The 24349-nt window shown below is 33.2% G+C and overlaps 4 protein-coding genes and 1 long non-coding RNA gene across 7 annotated transcripts; 1 reads left to right on the top strand and 4 right to left on the bottom strand.

The window, feature by feature from the left end:
- Positions 1–7724: 7724 nt before the first annotated feature.
- Positions 7725–8845, bottom strand: LOC123223542. The gene is made up of 2 exons (XM_044646733.1): positions 8032–8845; positions 7725–7832 (listed from the first exon to the last, which is right to left on the bottom strand). The coding sequence occupies exons 1-2, from the start codon at positions 8843–8845 to the stop codon at positions 7735–7737; spliced, it is 912 nt and encodes a 303-aa protein (XP_044502668.1). The 3' UTR covers positions 7725–7734.
- Positions 8846–12136: 3291 nt separating this feature from the next.
- Positions 12137–15394, bottom strand: LOC123214049 (putative receptor-like protein kinase At3g47110). The gene is made up of 2 exons (XM_044633750.1): positions 13847–15394; positions 12137–12946 (listed from the first exon to the last, which is right to left on the bottom strand). The coding sequence occupies exons 1-2, from the start codon at positions 15378–15380 to the stop codon at positions 12564–12566; spliced, it is 1917 nt and encodes a 638-aa protein (XP_044489685.1). The 5' UTR covers positions 15381–15394; the 3' UTR covers positions 12137–12563.
- Positions 15395–15619: 225 nt separating this feature from the next.
- Positions 15620–16522, bottom strand: LOC123223565 (putative receptor-like protein kinase At3g47110). Its single transcript, XM_044646775.1, has one exon. It carries the CDS (start codon positions 16520–16522, stop codon positions 15620–15622), a length of 903 nt encoding a protein of 300 aa, XP_044502710.1.
- A 4084-nt stretch (positions 16523–20606) lies between these two features.
- On the bottom strand, positions 20607–23218 carry LOC123217689. Of its 3 annotated transcripts, none has more exons than XR_006502523.1 (4): positions 23077–23218; positions 22532–22948; positions 22095–22345; positions 20607–21993 (listed from the first exon to the last, which is right to left on the bottom strand). It is a non-coding gene; the product is annotated as an uncharacterized LOC123217689 (long non-coding RNA). The 3 variants fall into 3 exon arrangements; XR_006502522.1 differs by having other exon boundaries at positions 22130–22300; positions 22377–22948; XR_006502520.1 differs by having other exon boundaries at positions 22095–22300; positions 22377–22948.
- On the top strand, positions 22414–23852 carry LOC123217680. The gene is made up of 4 exons (XM_044638783.1): positions 22414–22626; positions 22711–22747; positions 22827–22987; positions 23070–23852. Exons 1-4 carry the CDS (start codon positions 22414–22416, stop codon positions 23598–23600), a joined length of 942 nt encoding a protein of 313 aa, XP_044494718.1. The 3' UTR covers positions 23601–23852.
- Positions 23853–24349: the final 497 nt, after the last annotated feature.

Below are 24349 nucleotides of genomic sequence, written 5' to 3' on the forward strand. Positions count from 1 at the left end.
TTCTTGTATAGATAAAATTTCGTTTAAAAAAATACAAACTCAAACTTTACAGGGGAACCAAAACTGGAATCCAGTCACAATCCTTTATAGTACTCATCATTTTAATTGTCTACAAGCAACTTTCGGACTTACCTTGGAGGAACCATCTTCCTCAAAACTTTCATCTTTCAAAGAGAAGAAAAGAAATGAAAAATATATATATTTTTAAAATCATGGAGATCAATCCCATATCTTCATAACATTTTTTATAAGTTTTATTTTATTAATTAATTAGAATAATATTATCATTCGAAAATATTATTCATTAACAAGAATCACATAAAGTGATGACTAAACAAGTTTAAAACAAACAACACCACATGTTTTTCGACGATGCATATATTAGATACTCTTTGGAGAAACTTTTCAGTACATATTTGGGTGCAATAATCCATCAGAGCAAGTTTCACTTATTGGAATAGTGATTTAGCTATTGTTCTTCCCATGTGCTACATTATTTGTTGAGGCACAAGATTGTCAAATTACCATTCCTTTAAGTGGAGCTTGCATAAATCGTCGAAAAATATGTGGTGTTGTTGGTTTTAAACTTGTTTAGTGATCATTTTATGTGATTCTTGTTAATGAATAATATTTTTCGAATGATAATATCATTCTAATTAATTAATAAAATAAAGCTTTTAAAAAATATTATGAAGATATGGGATTGATCTCAATGACTTAAAAAAATATATATATTTTCTTTTCTTCTCTTTTTATTTCTTTTTTTAAATATGTTTTTTTGTTTGTTTTTGGTTTTTGGTTTTTTTGGTTGTGTTGTCTTAAGAAAGATCATCCTGGCAATACAATATGAGTCCACAGAAGGTTGGTAGCCCTGTCTAAGAGATTCTGGCTGCTTTGCTTTAAAATTCTACACCTGCATCTACTTGCCTAAAATCTATTTGTAAGTTGTGCTATGTTTAATAATCTTCTCTTATCTCTACTTATGGTTTGAGTTGAGTATCTTTCAAGTTTAGGAATCAATTAATATACAAGCTATAAAAATGGTTTTAAACATTCTGTTGCACAGGTGTCCTGGCTTTGCACATTTAATGTTTGTTGTTTCTTAATGGCCAAATTACTATTTCCCACCTAAGGTTTGATGCAAACTGAACTTCCCACTCTTTAATTTTTTAAAATCTAAAAATCCATTTATCTATTAAATTTTATGTGTAAAATTGTTATTTAAAAATTTTATTTAAACTCATATTTTAAAATTATTCTTTAAGTTTTGAAAAATGTTTTTCCCCTAAATTACCTTTTTTCTTTAGGTTTTAAAACCTGCTATTTCCCAGAGATTCTAATGTTTCCTTGGCAAATTTTTAAAACCCCCCACATATTTTTCTCTCTGCCTACTACCGCCCCAAGATTTTGAAATATTATCGGCGCACACCCTAATCTCTTATTCCAATCGTTGTTGCATTTTCGATGTCTTCCCTTTAGTCTTCTACCATCAATCTACCAAAGGTCAAGCGGTCGTCAAGCCTAGTACCAATCTCCAGCAAGCTCACTCCTTCCCAGTGACCTCCAGACGTGATTTTTCTTCTCCTTTGCATGGTCGTTGAGCACCTCCTTTTTGGTTTCTTGCAGGCGCCATCCACTGAGATCGAGTAGGTCCAGTGTACTCCACTTTGCAGGCGTCAACCTTCCTCCCTAGTGCTCCTGTCAACACAAAATTGGGTCAAAATCGAGCAGGATCTCTCATTTGATTTCGATCCCATTTTGCTCTGATGAGAAGGAAAAGGACGTCGACAGCTTGATCTCAAAAGAGAAACATGTCGATGACAAAAGAGAAGGATATCAACAACGATCAAAAACTGAAACTGAAGAGGGATGAAGCTGTGATTTTTCAAAAAACAGGGGGCATCTCAGATGGGAAAAATATGAGAGTTGAAACCCCAAATTTGGGGGGAGGGGGAGGGAAAATCATTTTTTAAACTTGAAAAATATGAGGTTAGAGGGTAAAATAAAATTTAAAATCTAAGGGTAATTATAAAAATATAAATTTAAATAAAATTTGTAAATGATGATTTTATCTTTAATAATAATAATAAAATTTAATAGATAAATAAATATATAAATTTTAAAAAATTAATAAATAAAAAATTGAGTTTGTATCAAAATTTAGGTTGGGAAATAATCATGTGGCCTTTCTTAATTATATAATTATTCGTCTGACATTACATAACTTTTACCATTTTCTTGTATAAATTGCTATGGTTTGCCTGCTGCATTTTATAATGTGTAGTTGCTTTGCCTTTGCGCTGCCCCTCTAATATTTCAAACAAAATGTGGGGTCACAAGTGTACTTGATCTGAAAACGAATAAAAACGCCAAAGTTTTTTCCTTGCTGAGTCTACCTATATAAATATATATTAGGGAAGAATTTTGATTTCTTGTAATTGTATCCAAAAGAAGAATTAATGTCGACACTTTGCTACAAAAGTAGGGGTGGATACAAATCGAATCTTTTGATTAGAATAATAAATAGTTTAGTTTAAATTTATCAAATTAATATTAAAAATAGTTTAAATTTGATTCGAATAAAAATGGTATGATTTAAGTTTGGGTTAAATGTATAACTCATATATATAGCTCAAATTTGTGATTTAAATTTATGAGTCATTGATAAAACAATGTCATTTAATAATTATTTAACATAATTTAAACCAAATTACGAGTTAAATTTGAACTGAATAGAGTCATTTATTCAACTTATGAGTCAAATCGATTTAGTTTTAAAATAAGCGAAATCTTTTAACTCAAACCCGATTGATATTTAAAGTAAACAAATTTAAATAAAATTGAATCAAATTATGCCGCTTTTTGAGTTGAGCCAGCTTGGTTCAGAGTCAGCCCTATGCAACAATCTCCAAATTTGTAAGTACAGTTTATTAATAGGAAACCAGCTCAGGATGAGTCCATAAAATCCTCCTTTATATTTAATACTTGCCTCTCTTACATTTATAAATTACATCGGTTTCCCTCAATCCGTTTATTAAAAAAAATTAATTATTAAAAGGATGAATTCAAAGTGAGCCTGTTTGAGAATTTGGGCCAAATATCGTCCCAAATTCAATCCGTTTTAAGTACACACTCTACAAGCAAATGCCATATGTTTCTAAGTACACCCTCCATATTTCATGGGTCACATCTTTTCTGAGTAATTTGGGCCAAATGCCAGCCCAAAACCTGGCTGGACCGAAAAAAGAATTAATTAAAGGAAACACCTTGATTTTCTGATGGTATTAAAATCATCGGAGAAATCACAAGTCATATAAAAGGCAAGATTTTAATTGTGCTTCAATATAATCTATTTATATCTACATAGGGTGTTCAAAATTAAATAACCAAATCAGTTTTGCATTATCTCAAACCAAATAGAATTTTTAGTTTTGAAAAAATTCATAAACTTATACTAAACCGATTTAGAAATTAAATGATTTTGAATGAAACCGAAAATATTAACTATCCAAATTAAATTTTTAATTAACTAGTTTTTATCCTAATTTCAAAGGGTCAGCCTACTTTATTGTTTTTTTGTTCAAAATTCTTGAAACTGGTTCAACACTTTATTAATATTTTTATTTAATTTTTTAATTGACTCGTTTTAGTTAAACAGTTTCAAACAAAATAGACAAATAAGTAACCAAATATTCCATTGATTTTTAAAATAACTTATTTTTTTGTTTGATATTCAATTTAAATATTACTTTATTTTAGTTATTAGATAATTTTAAATACCCCTAAATAAACAGATTAATTATATCTTAAAAAGATATTCTAATACTCATTTACTTTTAAAAGGTATTTGTCTCTGTCTCTGTTACTTCATTTTCAATATTCTATATTTATGAAATTTCTATTAGGAAATATTATTAGCAATGTACATCCCAAAAATGTACTCACATATTATTCTCTCAAAAATGTACTCACATATTATTCTCTCGTATTAATTTCTAGATTCACAATTTCCTATATGTTTATAAAATTCCTATTAGGAAAAACATTACTAAAATTCCTTGGATTGATAAAATTTCCTTAACAAAAATGGCCAAAGGACTTATTCCCACCCAAAGGTTTCTTCTTTTCTCAAACACCTATTTGTTAATTTTCAAAAATTCAAAAATTCATTAATAAACTATTAAAATTAATAAAATTCTTTAGTTTTAAAAATAATATCGTCATTTAATCAGTAATATTAAATAAAAACTAAAATGTTATTTTATTTTTACTCTAAACTCTAAAAATTTAATAATTTTTTTCGTCCAAAAGTTTAAAAAGTTACATTTTCTCCCTTCTAGGGTTTGCAATTCCCACTTCTGAATCCAATTGAATCGTGGTCAGATCGTCAGTTAATGGCCTATATGGATGTGTTATACTGTTAGTCGATTCGTAATTTTTTGTCTTTCTTTGATCAGGGTTATCGACGACAAATAAAAAGGATGAGCTTAAGAGGATATCAATCGACTCCAATCGCTAGAGAAGCAAAGGAAGAAATTGTAAACCCTAATAGAAGAAAAATGTCACTTTTTAAATTTTTAGGTATTAAAAAATTATTAGTTTTTAAAATTAAAAAAAAAAGAAATATAATTTTAAAATAAATAAATTTTATTAATATTAACAACCGGTGGATAAATATTTATGTTTTTAAAAATTAATTAGTGAAAATTTAAGAAAACAGTAAACCAGGGTGGATATAAGTCATTTAGCCTTAAAAAAAAAAAAAAACAAACTCTATAAGGAACCAAACCTTGAATCCAGCAACAATTCTTGATAGAACTCATCATTTTATTTGTCCTATTTGCTTATAGTTGTTTTTTCCCTTTCAGATTTAAGGTTTCCATGTAAATCTTCTGTGTGTTATTATCCCAAGGACTCGTAGAAATTTACGAAAATGTAGATGAAATAGGGAATGCAATGCCTTCTAATGACGTTAAAACTCAAAATCTACATATCACAATTTTTTTTTTTTTTTATTCAAGCTATAAAAAAGAGGTTCATGCTGATTTATTCCCTGTAGTTTGCTTTCCTTTTTGAGGAAACTTCAAAAAGAGCCTCAAATTCTATGAAATATTTTGACAAATCCAACAGTGAGACGCAAATAATATATCTATGACTATGACACTTTCTCTTCAATCACTAATAGCTTTGATGAAGAACATGAATGCTATTTCTCCTCTCAAATTTGCAATATAATAAAAAACACCTGGAAAAAGGTTCATAATATTTAATTAGTTATTCAAAATTATATACCCATAATTATACTGTTAATATTTGTAGCATTTTGGTTTTATAACTTTAATTCAAGGGTGCTGTTCATACATTTTCTTGCAAGAGAAGAAAATATCTGTCCTTATGTGTTAAGTTAATTTAAAATATTAATGTAATGTAATTCAAATAATATTATTATGTTAGATGAAAAATCAAATGTCCTTTTGATGCAGACCTTTCTTCGCTGGTTTTTTCGTTTATAGGGTAATCTTCGATTATTATTTTATAATATATTATGATCTTATTCCAGGACGACTATTGCCTCTTAATTAATTAAACACCCTTGGTTTTTGGTCTGATTTTTAAGATCCTAACATTTTAAATAGGCCAAAGGACTATTTCTCACTCACAGTAGGTTGTTATCTTAAGTTTCTATCTGTTAACTTTAAAAATCTTATTTACCTATTCATGGGTTGTTATAATTAACAGTTTAAAAGACAAAAACGTCATTTTTATCTATAATATTAAAAATAAATTAAAATTTAATTTAGTTTTTTTCCCTAATCCCTAAAAACTAACTATTTCTTTCTAAGCCAAGTTTTAAAAAATAACATTCCCCTCTCTCTCTCTCAGGGTTTAGTTTTCAATCCCTGACACCGGATTTAACGTTAGGGATTGAAAACTAAACCCTAAGGGGGGGGGGGGGGGATGTCATTTTTTAAAACTTGACTTAAGAGAAAATGATTAGTTTTTAGGGGTTGGGGGGAAAAAGAGATAAAATTTTAAAGAATTAGAGTTTCGTTAATTTTAACTATTCATAGATGGATAAATTCAAAATTAACAGGGGAAATTTTGAGATAATAACATACTTTAGGTGGGAATAAGTCTTTTGGCCTTTTAAATACTAAAAAATACCTTAAATTTAGGAATGAAATTAAATTGATTTGACATAAACTTGAATCTATGTTCAACTCAAACGAGCTGAAGCTCTAGTTCAGTTCGAATTCGAGGGTTTACTAACAATTATTAACTAAAGTATTTTTTCTCTAATGATTCATCTTCTTCTATAATGATTAGTCTTATCATTTGATAATATTTCTTCTTATCTGATGATTATTATCTTTTTCGATGTTATTGTTCATCATTAGAGATAGCTCAAACTTAAACTCAATCAAGTTGGTTGTTCTAGATTTGAATTGAGTTTGAATTGATCTTTATCCAAAATCAGTTTCGCTCGTATCAACCCCTAAACATATTTCAGAATCAGAGAGTCGTTTAAACTATATTATTTGTGAATAGAAACAAACCTTCTTGAAGGGGTAAACGTAATTCTGTCTCTTGTGTACGCAAATTAACTTCATAAAAAACATGGAACTGGGAATACTGTTTCTTCTAGCCGGCCGTTACAGGGACTTTCAGGCGTCTCATTTCCTTGTTCTTGTTGCCAATTTATTGATTACAAAAACTGTATTTTAATCATCCATTTACATCAACCATTAGCTTACGATGAAACCGGAGATAACAGAAGAAAAAGATGACGATGATGACGAGACTAGTTGCCTGAGAGGAGATCAAAGAGATAAGATCAGGCAGATAATTGAGTATCAGAAATCTAAGTATTTGGCTTCTTCTTCTTCATCTTCATCTGCTTCAATATGTTCATCTTTCTCTTCAAGTCACAGAAGAAGCACTTTACTGGATTTGATGAAAACTGGAAGCACTTCTCTGAGGAGATTATTTGACATGGAGCACACAAGTTTGGCCAACCATTTTGACAATTTCAGTGGCTCGCCCATTACAAAGACGATCCCTCTCTGGGGCAGTGACACAGATGATGAATTAAATTATGATCCCTGGGCGAATATTAAGCAGATTGGCGTCAGAAATGATGAGCCCAGTAACTTTGCATCGGATGGTAGTTTCAAGAACCAAGAGCTTGGCTTCAAAAATATGAAGCCAAAAATGATCAACCGCAAATTGAGAAGGAAACAATCATATAGGAGATTGCCAGGTTTTGGTCTATGGATATGCAGAGGCTTCAGGTTTAGGCTGAGATTAAGACGGCTTAGGATTATGATTTTCGGAAGAAAGATGTAGTAGAATGTATTTCTTCTCAATTCTTTGATCTGTACATTAATTACAAAACTCTAGAAATCAAACTCCAAGTCCGTGATTTTGCTACATGATTATCTATTCAATCGAATTAAGAACTGTAAATGTCTTCACAAAAGATGCAATGATCGGAAATTAATCTTCCGATGACGCTTCCTTCTTCGATTTTCATTCGTTTACTTTCTTTGTTCCATAAGTGTACCCCGTAAGTCTGTCCACTTAGCTGAAGCAGCTTCGCTTTCACCCATTTTGAACTTGCCGGGTTTTCTGGCATCTTGAAAAGCCCAGCAATTCTGTTCCAATCAACAGGATAGAATGCCATTGGCGGCAAGATTGTGAAGTTAAAACTGGGCTTTCTTTCAAATCTTTGAACTACTCTGGAAACAAGGTAGGGACCATTATGCCCCCATCTATTTCCATCAAATGTTGCTGCAAATTCCTCCATGAATCTGAAAAGAAGAGGATGGTTCCTGTCAAATATCAGAACAGCATTATTTAGTCTAGTCCAGTTCCCTGACTCCATATCCATGCTTTGTGCTCCAATAGAATTTTTCAACCATTTGAAACTTTTTAGAAAGATGAAATCTGTATCAGTGTACACACCTCCATACTTGTATAAAACTGCAAGCCTGATTAAATTAGATAGATTTTGAGCTAGAGGAATCTCACCAGGATCCTTTTTTCCACTTATCATTTCTTTGGACCAGGCTTCAGCTGGCGTATTCCTGAAGAGAAATGACAAGTCTGGAGTCACTGCAATGACTCTGAACTTTCGGTCGAGTATCGGTTTGAGGATTGTGTACCCATTTGTAGAATCAAGAGTTTTTGAAAGAATCATCAAGCATCCACGAGGATTAACTTTGAAAAACGATTCCACAGACAATAATTCTCTTCTTCCAAAAGACCTTGCTGGAGAAATCCATGTCATGAAAGCCTGAACCTCACAATCATGATTGAAAAAATCAAGAACCCGGCTGTGAAATCTCTTTGTCAATCTGTCTGACTTGAAAATCTCAAACTCGGGTGGTGTATTTTTTAGCCATCCCGTTCTTCCTTCTTCCCTGAGACTAAATGGAGAATTTAGAGGCCTCCGATTGTTACTCATATCCGCTTTTTCAGTCACTTCTCGCACAGAAAGCAATGGAATCGACTTGGATTCTACAACTTTGCTCTGTAGCCTCTCTGGAATTCCTCCAGAGGACTGCAGAGAAGCATCAGAAATGACACTATCTTCAAAGATGACTATTAAGATTAAGGCCGCCAATGTGACGGTAGACAAGAGAAATGATTTGGCTCGATTCATCAGCCCGTAAGTGAACATTTTCTGAAATTCTCTTCTGGGTTTCATCATGTAATTATGCACAACAACAATCATAACTCCGAGTAAATTTTCCTGATGGCCGATCAAAGTCAAAAAGTCCAAGCTCTGTATTGTGGTCTGGTTTTGACACGGTCCAAGCGTGTATTTGGTGGTAATTGCCATACTTTGAAGAAATTGAAATCTGCCTACGGTGCATGAATTTAATAATTTTTAAGGCATGACGATGAAAATTTTCTTAATTGAATCTCATGCGTTTTCCACGGCAGAAAAAATATTATGTAAAATGGTAATCAATGTGCCAGCATTCAACTCAATTTAGTTTTTTAATTCGCGAGCTGTTGTACGAGGACTTGACTCTTCCTCAGGATCCAACCCATGAAACGGGGGTAATGAGATATAGACTTCTTAATTGGAAATTGTAAATCATTGACAACTTGGCCATGTATTGACACTTTCATAACGCAAAACTTTCTGTTATATTTCGTATCAATGTTTCCACATGGGGCCTAACCTAATAAAATTAAACCATGGAAAAGATGGCTCTTCTTTAGCTTAGCCTGGCAGTTTTGAAATTTGCCAACTCTAACTCAATTTGAATAGGATTAGGGTTAACATAGATTAATCTAAAGTTTTTAGCATTTCGATTAATTTCTTTTATAAATTACTCTAATGGTTTATTAATAAAACAAGCAACACAAATACCAATACCATTTAAACTTGTCAACAATTTTAATAAAAGTAATACTATATGTACATATTTTGGATATATAATTATGTACACATTCATACGTACATCATATAATTGGATATTAGTTTATCTTTAATTCAGAATTATTTAATCACATAATAACATATATAAATGTATAAACATTTGTGTACTCAAAATAGTTTAAATATTAGATTAATTTTATATTCATCAAATATAATTCAATTTAGCTTTAAATCATAAATTAACTTGAATTAAATTTCTCGTAAAAAAAAATTCAACCCTTACATGATTTGTTCACGTAAAAATTTGAAAACTCTCTGTACTTACAATATTCTACACCTATGGGCTTCGTCACACTATTTTATTTACCACCCACAATGCCTTAATTGTTTTTTGTTTAGTCCATTCCTTCCGTTACGTGGCCATGCAGAATTCAGTAAAAAACCAAAATTATAACAGAATAAATGATATCTAAATGGCAGAGATGTCACTCCAACCTATTTCTTTTATTAATCTCTACTTAAGAAAAAAAAAAAAAAGACGAATTCAACGAGTATGCTATTCTTATCAAGTTTCAAAGATATTAGATTCTATTCAAAATACCTTGAATTATAACCTTAAAAAAAAAAAAAAGCATATTTTGCAAATGGGTGGGTTTGCTTAGATGTTTTTACTTGTCTAAAAAACGAGATAATTTTAGAATCAGCAATGAATAAAAATAAATAAATAATACAATCATAATTATAAATAAATTAATATATTATTATATGATTATGTATTATTTTATTATTAATTTAAAATCATTCAAACATATTATAATATATTAATATTTATGTCTTTGTTTTTATTTATTATTTATTTATGCATAAAATATTATTAAAATAAAAAATGTTAATAGAGTTTATTCTTCGAGATGGTGCCATTATTCTCATTAGTCCTAACTGCTAATAGAAAAACGTCGAAGCTGATCTTTATCATTGGGATCATTATTTTCATTTTATTCCATTTGTCCTGTTTTAAGCATTTATGTTTTTCTATTACTTGGATTAGATCAGGGTTAAGTATGTTTTCTATTTTTTAAGTCAACTAGATTTATTTTTTAATTCCTGTAACGGCCCATTTGAAGACATGAAAAGAAATATATATATATATTTGTCATTCATATAAAATACCTTGTATGGCCACTTGATTGGCCATTTCTATTGAAAAATTAAGTTGGAAGGATTTATTCCCATATAAGGTATAGTGAAATCTCAAACTCCTACTTTTTAACTTTCAAAAATTCAAACATCTACTTATAAATAAATTTTTATTAAAAATCTCAATTAGGATTTAGGGTAAAACTATCATTTACTTAAAAAATTTAAAGTTTTATCACATTTTCCTCTTTAGGTTTAATAAACTTATAATTTCCTTACAACCCAAAGTTTAAAAATTGACAAATACCCCTTAGGGTTTGTTCATCTTCTCTTCGGCACTGATTTGCTATCTCTGACCATCTATTGTCCTCTCTTTTATCTTATCTCTCCCTTTAGTCACTCTCATGTCTCTCTCTAGTCATCTTCGATTGAGACAAAGACAAAGATGATGTATCTTCATATCAACCGAAGACGATTAGAGAGGAAAGGAAGAGTGACTGGAGGGAGAGATAAAACAAAAATGAGGATGACCAAAGGCTGGAGATGGCAAATTGACATTGGAGAGAAAAGGAATAAACTTTGGGTTAGGGGAAAATTATAAGATTTCTAAACTTGGAAAGGAAAATGTAATAAAACTTTAATTTTTAAATTTTTTAGTAAATGATAGTTTTATCCCAACCTTAACTGAGATTTTTAACAAAAATTTGTTGATAAGTGGATATTTGAATTTTTGAAAATTGGCAAATAAAAGTTTGAGTTTTCACTATATCTTGGGTGGGAATAAGTCTTTTGGCCAAAAATTAACTAGAGAAGAGAATAGTATGAAGATAGAGGATCAATATAATAAGAGAATAATATCAAATCTACTAATAAAACAATAAGCACTCTCTATATTAGTGATAATATGTCATTGTCTAATTGGGTAATTTAATTATTTATTTTATTTTTAATTCAAAATCATTAAATTACATAACAATATGTCAATGTTAGGGTGGATCTTTTATTTGAAGTAATTCAGTTTGAACGAGTTCATCTTGAGATGGTAAAAAGGAAGATTTACGTATAAGGCCAGAGTTGAGTTGAGCCGAATCGAATTCAAACATGCATTGAGCTCAAATCATAAATGATCAATTTAATATTAAGCTCGTTCAAACTAGTCAAAAATGTCATTAGAGGTCATCAATGGAATGATTAGGTTTGTTAATAGGATAAATAGTATAATTAATGAGGTAAACATAATCGCTAGAGGTGAATTCGATTTGAACTATAAAATAACACAAATCAAGTCAAACACCAGTTCAATCCAAATTAGCTTGTTTCAAATTTATTCCAACTTATATAACAGTTTAATGCATATTCGGAAAAAAATAAGAGGTGACAATGTAAGTCTGGCTGGATTAGGATTGAATTATTAAATTTCAATGGCGAAAGTATTCTGTTTTAGCTTGAGGCAGGCAACATATAGCAGCCTTGAGTTGAGCCACCTCTTGAAGACTTTTCTCACAGGTATTATGTAATCGCCAGCCTTCAAAGTCAGGTATAGTTTTCTTCAATAAATTATTAGAAACTTCATACACGCCCACCAGCTTTTCTGGGAATCTGGTAACAATGAATTTGATCGCGATTATTTATTCAGTGCAATGTTAAAGTATGCATTTTTCTATTATGATTAAAACTTGTTATAGCCTGAAAGCCAAATGATACCATACCACTTACAAAATCCGAGGGAATCATCCCAGGTGCTGGAAGGTCGAAAAGGATTTGAGGCAACCTGACTTTTGAAAGCTTGCAAAGCTAGTTTTTCTGTTTCACTTCCAGGATTGGCGTTTTGCTCAGACAAGCTGAACATAAATATTGAGCATGAACGAGCCTGACTTGTACCCACGCTTAATCTATGCTGAGGTAAAGATTAAATATCCCTAGTCCCTTATTTGTAGTACAGTTTTCTTAAAGCAAACGCACGGTAAAATCTATGTTGTGATGATCATCAACAAGACTTACATGTGACAAGCCTGTGCAAGATCAGAGGAAATTACAAGGAGAGCTCCAGAAACAATTTTTGCATTTTTTGCAATTCTGTGGTGACATCTTTGATCTCCTTTCTTTCACTTGGCAATTCTGCGGAGCAATGAAGCCCTAGTTTCAATAAAGAGACTAGATTCTCATGAATTTTGCCTTGCAAAGTTGGTTCCAATACGCCTCTGCAAACTTGGACTTGAAGGGCTTCTTCAAGAATCGTTGAGTCGACAATTTCAGCTACCTGATCTGGAATCGACATCTTTACAAATCTGTGAAGGCTAAGGCCTTCCCTGAACATGTCATGGGTTGGTCTCTTCCCTGTCAACATTTCCAGCAATACGATGCCGAAGCTGTACACGTCTCCGTATGTTGAAACCTCTCCAGAGACGCCATACTCTGCTTTATATTAGCAATGAACACTTAATAATGGTTGCCAAAGAGAAAATTTTACTCATAACTAAAGAAAAATCTGTTAAGTCTCCCTTTTGATTCTCGAAAAGGACATGGAAAATCGATGCTTAAATTTTTTATGTAAAAAAATACTGGTTTCTGTTGCACTGCAATTAATGATAGATTTGAGTCCAATCACGTCTAAACGTGAGCTAACTAAAGTTTAATTTGAATCCTAAATAGTTAGCTCGAATTCAGGTTCATTATTGGGGTCAATAATAAGATAAATAATATCGCTGATAAAATAAATAATATTGTTGGTAGGTTAAACTAGAACTGAACTAGTTCAATTTCAAAAGTTAACATATTTTAGTTTAATTGAGTTGAAATTCGTTTAGGTCAAACTTGAGATAGAGTTACGAGTTGTACAAATGGCTCAATTCAGTTCAAGTTTAACTTATGACTCAATTTTATTAATGTCAATCAATTAAAAATAACGTTGTTTTGTCATTATTGGATAAAATGTCACCTCACGATTATTGGGTAAACGATATTATTTGATCAATAGGTCGTAAACATGAGTTACGAATTCAAACCAAGAGTTCAAGTCATAAATTCGAATTGAACTTTGAATTTTGAATTTAAGAATCAAATTGAACTCAAATTACTTTTAAATTTTACTCGAAAAACTCAAACTAAACAATTTTTTATTCGAGTTAAACTCAAATAAGAAAGTTTTTAGACTTGGCTCAAATTATACCCAACCCTAGTCATTGAGTGAAATTCGAATTGAGTTATCAAACTTAAGCTTCAATTTGAATTTGGCTCAAATTAAACCAAAACGAGCTAACTCTGTTGGAATCCATAGCTATCTTGAAGAGATTCTACGAAGGGGATTGGTGTTACCTGGAGAAACATAACCGATGGAGCCCTTTAACCTACTTGAGCTGGTCGGGTCTTGAGGAGGGTTCTCATAAAGCAGTCTTGCCAACCCAAAATCACCAACATGAGCGACCATGGCATCGTCTAGCAGCACATTGCTTGGCTTCAGATCACAATGAACAATGCGTGTGTGGCAATGGTGGTGGAGGTACTCCAATGCATTAGCTATATCAATGGCTATGCTCAGCCGTTGCATCAATTTCAAATTTGGCCTGGGATTTTCCAATTCATTATTCCGATGCAACCAATCTTCTAAACTTCCATTAGGCATGAACTCATAGACCAGAGCCTTGAATTCATTGCCTTTGTTATCTATACTCGAGCAAGAAGTGATTATTTTTACTAGATTGCGATGTCGAATGCTCCTCAAGGCATCACATTCCTTAATGAAGCTTTTTGAAGCTCCCATTTGTTGAAGATCTAGCACCTTCACTGCAACAGGCGTTTCCTCACGGCCCAGCCTGCCTTTGTACACGAAACCGTAGCCCCCGCTGCCTATCAAATTGGCAGAGGAGAACCTTTCTGTTGCTTTCAGAAGCTCTGCATAAGAAATCTTCAAATACTTGCCCCCCATAGGAGAATCAGCCAATGCTTTTCCTCCTTTTCTCCTCCAACAGCCTATTGCCAAAAAGCATATTAAAAGCAAACAAATAGCCAAGGAAGCTGTTATAATTATTATTCTGAAGCGTCGTCGCTGCCATAAATTCCTGGAGCCTACCGATGTGCAGCTAGGCAAATGCAATTCTGGGATTCCACCACAAAGCTGATCATTTCCTATGATTGAAATCGCACTTGCATTTTTAAAGATACCTTCTCTTGGTACCTCACCCTTGAGATTATTGTAGGACAGGTTCAACGTTTGCAAGAACATAAATGTATTGAGAAATTTGGGAATTTCCCCAGTAAAGTTGTTCCGGGAAAGATCAAGGTTTTCAAGACCTTTTAAAGAACTTAAAGGAGGGATATGTCCCCGAAAGGAATTGCCACTAAGATTTAGGCTCGTCAGGCCATCACAACTAGCAAGTGAACTCGGAATTTCGCCTGATAACTTATTCTCTGATAAATCTAGCATTCTGAGATTTTTCAAGTTGCCTACGTCCACAGGTATGGTGCCGGTTAAACAATTGTTAGACAAGTCCAACCATCCTGCCAAGGAAGGTAGACCAATAACTTGAAATGGTATGGCCCCAGAAAGGTTGTTTCCTGAGAGGCCTAAATTCTGCAGTAGTTGGCAGTTGCCCAGAGTTGCAGGTATGCTTCCGTGTAAAAAATTTTCGTCCAAACTGACTTCTGACACGTAAGTTAAATTTCCAAGTGAGGAAGGAATTTCACCGGAAAAACTGTTTCCAAATATGGACAATATCTGTAATTTTGAAAGATATCCCACAGTAATTGGAATTCTTCCTGTAAGAAGATTCTCCTCCATGCCTAATGAGATCAAACTCTTGAGCTCTGCAATACCTGCTGGGATACTACCAGATATCAGGTTTGCTCCCATTAATAAATAGTTTAGTTGGGATGATAAATTTGCAATGGAATCTGGCAATTTCCCACTTAAACTATTTTTGCTGAGGCTAAGTACTTTTAAGTGGGTACAGTTAACCAGAGAAGAGAGAAAGCTAAGGTCATCACCACCCTCAGTTCCAAGGTTATTTACAGCAAAGTTGAGCAAGGTCAGATTTTTCAATCTTCCCAGATTTACAGGTATTGAACCAGTAAAAAAGTTCTTTGCAAAATCTAGATGTTCGAGTTTACTTGCATTAGATATTGAATAAGGTATTGACCCTGTAAACCTATTTCCCGCCAAGTAAGTACTCGGATATTCGGAAGAGTGAGTCCAATGTAAGGTGGGATTTCTCCAACAAGTTGGTTGCTTGACACACCGAAGTACTCCATGGAAGTGATATTGAAGAGCTGGGAGGGAATTGAACCTGTTATAAAGTTATTTGCAGAAATTTGAAACATTTTGAGCCTATTCAACCGGCCAAGCTCAACAGGGATACTGCCGCTGAGGCTGTTTTCTGATAGAGAAAACTGCTTCAGAAACAAGAGGTTTGAAAGTGAGCGAGGAATGGAGCCTGTTAAATTGTTGGCAGCAAGCCCAAGTCCAGTTAATTTCGACAAAGTGCCTAATTCAGCTGGAATTTTCCCTTCAAGCTTGTTCATGACTAAGTCAAGAAAGCTTAGTTCTGAGCAACGAGAGAGATTAACAGGAATCTCTCCCTGAAACATATTACGATTGAAAACAATTTCTCGCAACCGAAACAGACGGCCCATTTCTTGTGGGATGTTGCCGTGGAAATGATTGTTTTGAAGATTGATAATTCTGAGAAATGTCAAGTTTCCTATGTAAGGAGAAATGGTACCTGTCAAATTTTGGCTAGGGAGGTTCAGAACCGTGACTCTACGGTGGCGAAGGCCGCAAGTGACACCATACCACTGGCAAAATCCGATGGAATCATTCCAGTTGCTTAAAGCTCCGGAAGGATCGTAAGCAACCTTACTTTTGAAAGCGAGCAAAGCCAGTTTATCTGTTTCACTTCCAGGTTCAGCGCCCTGGGAGAAATTAATGCCAGAGTAACTGAGAATGATAGAAGAGAAGAAAATGAAGAATTCTGCAATGGAAATGTTAGCTTTCATTTTTCCGTTTTGTACAATGGAGCTTTAATCCTTGCCACCTATTTGTAGTACAATACTTGAGCTTTTATCACTGTAATGCAGGAGGAAATTACATGAAAACCCTTATATGATACATCCTAGTTCAATACCTTTCGCTTTTGCATACAAAACATCCCATTTGTCCACGGTATTACAAAATTCTTCTATTTTTTGGAAGTTTGAGGATTTTGTTTTATAGATCATCAGCACCACAGTTGTTACGCATGATTCTTGTACTCAACATAGGCGGCTGTTTTTTATGTTAGTGGCACATTAAAGTCCTAGTTCAAAGTGGAACACAGAAAGTGGAGATTTTCACGGGTTTAATGATCTCTCAAAGATGGAGGACACATCATTATGCTTGTATTTCATTTTCGCTGAGTTGGTGTATAGTGTCCGGTATACACCAACTAAGAAATTGTCTTCAGAATGGAGAAGTTTGAGTAAGCTGTAAGCTGTACTACAGCTGTATTACAGCTTATTTAGGCTATAATACAGCCCTGATTTTTGCACAAATTATAGCATATCAATAATCCCCACAATCATGTAACTTTCCTAATTTTTCTGTTTTACTTTCTATGTATAGTTTCTTGTTGTATATATATAAAGGGTACAATGTATACAAGAGGTAGAGAGAGATTCAGATCAACATTCTTTATATCCCAAAATAGTTGTCTTTCTTATAATTATCATAAGCTCCAGTGGCTAGAGTGGTCAGAAGAACATCATTGTCAAAGGGATGGACCTTGTCTGCTGATAATGTCTTATTCTTTTATTTTATTGTTTATTTGTGTTGTTTATCAAGTTTCAGAGCATAGATCTTGAGCTTATCTATTTGTCGTATAATATCAATTTTATAACTTTGTTGATGATACGAAACCTAAGGGAAAGCAAACAGAATATTTCAGGGCAAATATGAAAATTTCATTACGGGATAAAACCATGGACAAACAACGAATAAAATTCCCTTTGCTGGTATCTCGCTCACACAAATCTCTGACTTCTCTCAAGGAGCTAAAAGAAGTGGGAATGGTTCCTATAAAATATATATATATATATATATATATATATATATATATATATATATATATATATATATATATATAAACAATGTTATATAAATCTGATTTTGAGTTTTAATTAAATATATAGATAATTTATCATCATTTAGTCATATATTAATTTTACTTTGATTTAAACTTAAATATATATATATATATAGAATTATACTTAAAACTGATGAGTTATTGTAAAGGAATTTCCTTCCATCTGAAGGTGTTCCAAAGTTACACAGCTGCCAAGGCTCCCTGGAATATAAGGAAATGGTCAGGGAAGAAAGAAAGTCCCATAACTTCTTTGGGTATGGATCCTTTTCAAGATTATTCAGAGGTTCTTGCAAAAATAATGGAGGTTTCCAAGAGTGGGAGGAACAGTACCCATTAAGTGGTTCCTCTCAAGGTGTGATGTATACAGCCCAGTTATGTTGCCTAATGATGATGGAATGGACCCAGAAAAATTCATTTTCAGACAAATCCACTCTATATATCAAGCTTTGCGCATGCTTTGGCTTTAATGAGCCAAGTGGGATTTTTCAATCAAGTCTCTCATGGAGAGATGACCACAAGTGACACCTTTCCAGTCGCAGAAATGGAGAGAATCATTTCATGAGCTAAAGAAAGCAAGTGGGTACTGGACTATTTGTGTTTTAACGGCAAGCAAGGCAAGTCTGTGTCATTTCCAGTCGAAATGATTTGATGCAGCAAGCACAGGGAGGGGGATCATAAGACAAAAGACTGGTTCAATATCCTTGGAGTCTCTACACTCTGAATAATTGACATAAACCGATGTATTGGATCAATATGTTATAATTATTATCAATATTTTTGCAACCAAATGAGAAATCGATTCAAGTGGAGGGGGTGATCCGATCTAAATTATAATCAAATTATTTGATTAATGATTGAACCCGTTAATTTTTTAAAAATAATATTTTCAACAATTTTATATAATTTAAATTATTTTATCATCAAAATAAACTTATTTTAATGATATATATATTTGAAATTGATATTTATTTAATTCAATCCGATCTAATTCATCTAACTAAAAAAATAGTTTTCAACTAAACTAGAATCATTTTTGTTAACGCGTGAAGATCTATCCGGTTAGACGGATTAATTTAATTCAATTTTTAAAATCATAATGGATGCACCTCAATATATTGAAATTGTAAGAATTCACTCAAAACAACTAAAAGGCATTTAATTATATTTATCTATGGCTAATCAGTCAGCAAGTTTATCAAAGAATATGAACAATTTGTAATTTTTTTAGTTCTGTGCATGATTTTACATATATTCAGCAGAAATACAAGGATTTCATGGAAAGCAGTGGAACCATATTTCTCTCCCAAATGTGAAAGCAATGACCAAGGCGTGGAAGATTTCTGCCCATCTCAGAAGAGAATTCAAAGCCGTCCTCATAAGAGTCAATCGTGCTTGGATTATTTAATTTATCAAATGAAAAAAGAACTGACACTGCCCAGTCAAAGATTTCAGTCAATGATTCTCTTGAAAGTTGCATGCAGTGTTTTGAGACCTAGTGGTGGAGGAGACCTAGAGGCGGGCTGGATTCGAGCCGAGCCGAGCTCGGCTCGCAGCCAGCTCAGGCTCAGCTCAGGTTTTTTATGGTCGGCTCGGCTCATTTATGGCTCAATTCGATTAGTTTTTCATATTAAAAAGATACTATTTTATATATATATATATGGATCAAAACGACATCGTTTTGTATAAAAAATTTTAAAAAAAATATACCAAGTCAATCTGAACCAGCTCAGACTCGATTTGAACTCGATCGAACTGAACAGAACCCGACTCGTTTCGAGTTTGAACCGAGCCAAACCGAACTCAAACTCCAACTGACTCAGTTCGAGTCCAGCCCTAGAGGAGCCCACGTCCAGATGAACTTATGAGCGACTCAAACTCCTATAAAACTATATTATTGAAATGGAACCACAGATTTGATTTCTGCTAACACAGATTAAATTCATTTTTATCGAGGCCAAGTCTTAACTAGATTAAAGATTAGAGTCAATCCCAATAAGATAGATTAGACATGTCAATTAAGCTGAATCAAATAGAAGCTTAATTAAAGCTCAAAATTTAGATCTAATCTAGTATTATAATATGTCAAGCCCAATCTATAAGCTTTTCGGATTGGATTATAAGCTTATGTATTAGGTCCATGGGCTGCCCTAATCCATTACTGTTAAAAAATTAAAAAATTAAAAAATATATATGATAGTTGACTTCTACTCACTTCTGGCACAAGCAGAAACCAGAATGGCTACTAGCTTCTTTTTTTTTTTTAATTTTGTAATTTTTTTCTTATATATAATCTTTTTTATTTTTCAATTTTATTTACAAATTTTTTGATCTTTCAATCTCAATTTTTTTATTATATTTCAATTTTATTTTATCTCATCAATTTTCTTTCAAAAACTATTTAAATTCATAAACAATAATTCTCTATATAAATTTTTTTACAAATAGATCTAGAGTCAAATGAATTTCATATATTTCAATATTATTTATGTAAATAATTGGTATGGTATATACATTTTATTTATATTTATAATTATATAGTATGTAAATTTATTTATTTATATTATACTATAATATTTTTATCATATAATCACAATATTCCTTTACCACAAGTAAGAGATTATAAATAAAATGTTTGAATATTGTTTTCAATTTTAATAATTAAAAAATAATTTATGTTTAAATTTTTTTATTTTTAAAATTGTTTAAATGGGTTGGGTTTTAGACTTTTAAAATTTCAAGGGTCAATCCAGTTCATGAACACCTCTAGGATGGACTAATAATATCAATATAATACAATTTAAAATTTAAAATAGATTTTAATCATTTTGACGTTAACTTAATGGTCGGAGTCATCTAAAAATGGTCAAACCGTCACCCAACACAATTCATATGATTTAAGCCCAATTCAAACCAATCAAATAGTTAAAAAAAAAATTAAACAAAATAAGATTTGTCACCAATTTCAGATAAGACCAACTGGTTTTGTCTAGATTTCTAAACACTTGTTGCATTATAGGTTCCACCAATATACATGAAAATAAAATATTCAATCAGCAGATCAATAATACAGGCCAACCCCCTGATCCCTGTGGGTCAAGCCCTTTAAATCTAATATTAATTGCCAAAAGACCTATTCCCATCCAAGTTTTGATGTGTTTCCAAATTCTTATTCATAATATTTCAAAACCCAAAACACCTACTCATGGGTGTTAGCCTTAACCAAAACCGTTAGTTATAGAGAGTAAAATCATCATTTTACCACTAAACCATAAAACTTTAAGAGTTTATATTATTTTCACCTATATTTTTGAAAACAAACATTTTCTCCTGCTCAAAAATTTGAAAAATTCATTTTCCCCCCAAAAGTTTTTTCTTTATTGTCCGGTGACAAGAATCCACTACCACTATTGGTCGACCACCACAACATCTTCTCCAACTGTTGGCCTTTCCATCGCAATAGATTCGTTGGATTAAGATAAACCATCTTCGTCCGACAAAGAGATGAAAAATCTTTTCATCTCTTTAGCCGAAGAATCGTCTTCATCTAGCTAACGGATCCACATCAGACAATTCTTCTAATGTCAATCCGTTGGTCAGATAAAGACAAATCGTCTTTGTTTGGCTAAAGAGAGACTTTTAGTCTCTTAGTCGGACGAAAATGACCTGCCTTTGTTCAATGAACCTACTTTGATAGGAAGGTTGATGATTAGAGAAGAAGATGTTAGGATGGTCGGCCAATGACAACAATTGATTCTTGTCGTTAAAGAATGAAGAAAAAGCTTTTGGCAAAAAAATAAATTTTTTAAACTTTTGGGTAGAGAGAAATTGTTTGTTTTTCAAACTGATGGGAGAAAATGATATAAATTTTTAGATTTTAGAGTTTAGTGATCAAAATAACGATTTTACCCTCTGTTTTGGTTAAGGTTAATAGTTCATAGATAAATATTTGAGTTTTTAAAACCCTATAAATAAGACTTTGAAAATACAGCAAAACTTAGGTGGGAATAAACTCTTTGCCATATTAAACCCGCATAATTCTCCCCCTTGCAGGGATGGGGCACGTCTAAACTTGAGATGAAAAAGCCCGGGCTTTAAGGTCCGAGCCCAAACACTGCGGTAGGGCCCAGGCTAAGCTGGCCTGCAACACTCTTTTCAGCCCATCTCACAGAAAAGAAAGACTAATTGCCACTGCTTATCTGCTTTCACGGGAAAAAATGCATGTGAACACAGCAGACATGGAGCTGAAAATCTGCCCCTACGCCATTACTGGAGTGCCACTAAAGCAATGACTTTGCAATCTTCAAAAAGCTGAAGATAAGAACATCAACCTGAACCCTAAAAAACCAACTGAAAAATCCAACAGGAAACAAAAAAAGTTTTGATATTTTGAGTGAAAATTTTTCTGGGCCGGAAGAAAATAAAGAATAAATAAATAATAATAATAATACTTGGAAAATGAGGTGGGACAGGTGGCAATGTCTACCGTTGAAGGGAATGGTGGGGATTGAGAAAGAGTGACCACCGACGGTGACGTTTTAATGAAGTCTCTCGAAATGCAAACTGTTTAATTTGCTTGAGATTCTCACGTTTGAGTTGAATGGAAGCCAGATTCAACCAACCCCACGTGGAATCTGATCCGTTCATTTATCACCATCTGGTCCAATGCCATTATATACCACACTGTGTTTTAGCATAGCCACTAGAAAGAAAAGACAGATGTTTCAGCTTACCGGGTTGTAACTTGAAGTGGGTAACGCACTGAGTGAGATGGAAACCTTAACGAGTTCTGCAGGCTCCAAGTTAACCTTTGACAAGCAGAGACACAGATATTTCTTTTCTTCGAAAGAATTGTATGTTAATAATAGACCCCAGCTTACGTTTTTACCTTCCAAAAATCATGTTAATGGCCGCTTCTCGGAACTCTTATCTCTCAGAAACAAGACTGTGCAGGCCATCTCTTATATCCAGGCTGATTCGCAGGTCTTTTCCCCTTCCCTTTTGGGTTTCTTCATATTGTTGTTTACGGTGGTTTTATGAACAGGCTAAACACTTTTACTGATGCAGGGAGAAATGGAGAATGTGGCTCAGGAGGAACATATATGTAAGTTACAGCTGATCTTGCAAAGCTTGAGATCGTTGTGATATCTTAGCCTGATGAAGTCAATGATTCTGTTGTGCAGATGAATCCAATACTGTTCATGTCAAATTCCAGATACAGAAAGAATGTCGATTCGGCGAGCGGTTTTTTGTTGTGGGAGATGATCCTATATTTGGCTTATGGGACCCCGAAAGTGCAATTCCTCTGGATTGGTCAGAAGAACATGTTTGGAGTGTGGAGCTGGTAAGTAAGATATATGTGCACACTTCTATTTTCTGAAAGATAAATTTGGATTTGATATGCTATGTTCGATATTGTGTTTCAGGATTTACCTGTGGGGAAAACAATCCAGTTCAAGTTCATGTTGAAAGAAGCCACCGGCGACATTCTGTGGCAACCAGGCGCTGATCGGACGATTCAGACTTGGGAGACTAAGAATACAATCACCATTCTGGAAGACTGGGACAACGCTGAATATCAGAAAATAATTGAGGAAGAACCAGCGGCTAATCAAAATGGAAAACTTGATGTAGAATCAGAAGTTATATTGGCAGATGAATTTATTCAGCCAAAAAAGGAACTGGTCTTCGGCTTAGGCGACACATTAGATGCAGCTAATACTGATATGGATCGGTCGACAACACCGGACAATCGCAGAGCCGCAACAGTCAACAAGAGTTCAGATGATGAAGGAAATCTAATCTCCCATGAAGGAGAACCAGTCTTAGTATCTGGCTTGACTCCATTAGAAGCAGTGTCAACTGAAACAGACATTCAAAATGAAAATCAGTCAGCTGATGCTTCGCTTGTAATGAATGAAGCTCAGAACCATAGTTTACCTGAGGTAACTGCTTGATGAGTGTGATGTTCTGTCGTTCGATTATCTTTTATCCGTCTTCATTTCTTCTACTGCATTCACCAGCTGCAAGCAATAATGTTCCAGTTTCCTTTACCCACATCTTTGGAAAAAAGGCTCTTTCATTTTGTCAATGTTGAAAGGCTGAATCTTAATATCATTGTTCGAAACAAGATAGCAGTGATAGATGCATTTTCTATGTACTAAATTCTACCAGCAGTAATCAAAGAAGCTCAATTGTTTACTTGTTCACTCAATTACACATACCAAAAGTTCAAATATTCATCACAAAACATGTTGCCAGAATTTATGAACATGAAACAGAATGATCATCTAAACAGTGTGATTTATACTGTAATCTTTATAATAACGCAAAGGTCCCCTCATTGAAAATAAAATGTCATTTAACTGTAGATACAATGTGACGTGTGTACGTTTTTCCTATTCTATTTAATTTACTGAGATTAGCTAATATCCAGTTAGAAGAGAAGCAAGAACCTGAGAGTGATCCGCAAAAGGTGAAAATTTTCGAGGTAACCAGAAAACTTGATGTTCCTCGTTTAGACAAAGAAGAAGAGGAGCCTAACAAAACACCATTGCAAACTGACGTTAAACATCTTGATGACCTTTCTCTAGCCAAAGAAGAACAGGATACCAGGGAAGAAAGATTCGGAAGTAATGTAGTGCAAAATGACATCCAATGGGGTCGTAGAACGCTACAGATGCCTCTAACTAATTTGGGGTTGCTG

This window comes from Mangifera indica, chromosome 1 (assembly GCF_011075055.1).
Source record: "Mangifera indica cultivar Alphonso chromosome 1, CATAS_Mindica_2.1, whole genome shotgun sequence".
In the NCBI taxonomy this organism is placed as follows: Eukaryota; Viridiplantae; Streptophyta; class Magnoliopsida; order Sapindales; family Anacardiaceae; genus Mangifera; species Mangifera indica.

What these genes read in the sequence shown, in the direction of transcription:
- LOC123214049 (XM_044633750.1), bottom strand. Translation starts at nt 15,380, where the DNA reads ATGGGAGCAAACCTGATATCTGGTAGTATCCCAGCAGGTATTGCAGAG. An exon ending in CATCGGTTATGTTTCTCCAG is followed by an intron (nt 12,947 to 13,846) that starts GTAACACCAATC and finishes AATATAAAGCAG; the next exon opens with AGTATGGCGTCTCTGGAGAG.
- LOC123223565 (XM_044646775.1), bottom strand. Translation starts at nt 16,522, where the DNA reads ATGAAAGCTAACATTTCCATTGCAGAATTCTTCATTTTCTTCTCTTCT.
- LOC123217680 (XM_044638783.1), top strand. Translation starts at nt 22,414, where the DNA reads ATGGAAACCTTAACGAGTTCTGCAGGCTCCAAGTTAACCTTTGACAAG. An exon ending in GGCTCAGGAGGAACATATAT is followed by an intron (nt 22,748 to 22,826) that starts GTAAGTTACAGC and finishes TCTGTTGTGCAG; the next exon opens with ATGAATCCAATACTGTTCAT. An exon ending in ATGTTTGGAGTGTGGAGCTG is followed by an intron (nt 22,988 to 23,069) that starts GTAAGTAAGATA and finishes ATTGTGTTTCAG; the next exon opens with GATTTACCTGTGGGGAAAAC.
- LOC123223542 (XM_044646733.1), bottom strand. Translation starts at nt 8,845, where the DNA reads ATGGCAATTACCACCAAATACACGCTTGGACCGTGTCAAAACCAGACC. An exon ending in AAGTGGAAAAAAGGATCCTG is followed by an intron (nt 7,833 to 8,031) that starts GTGAGATTCCTC and finishes GATATTTGACAG; the next exon opens with GAACCATCCTCTTCTTTTCA.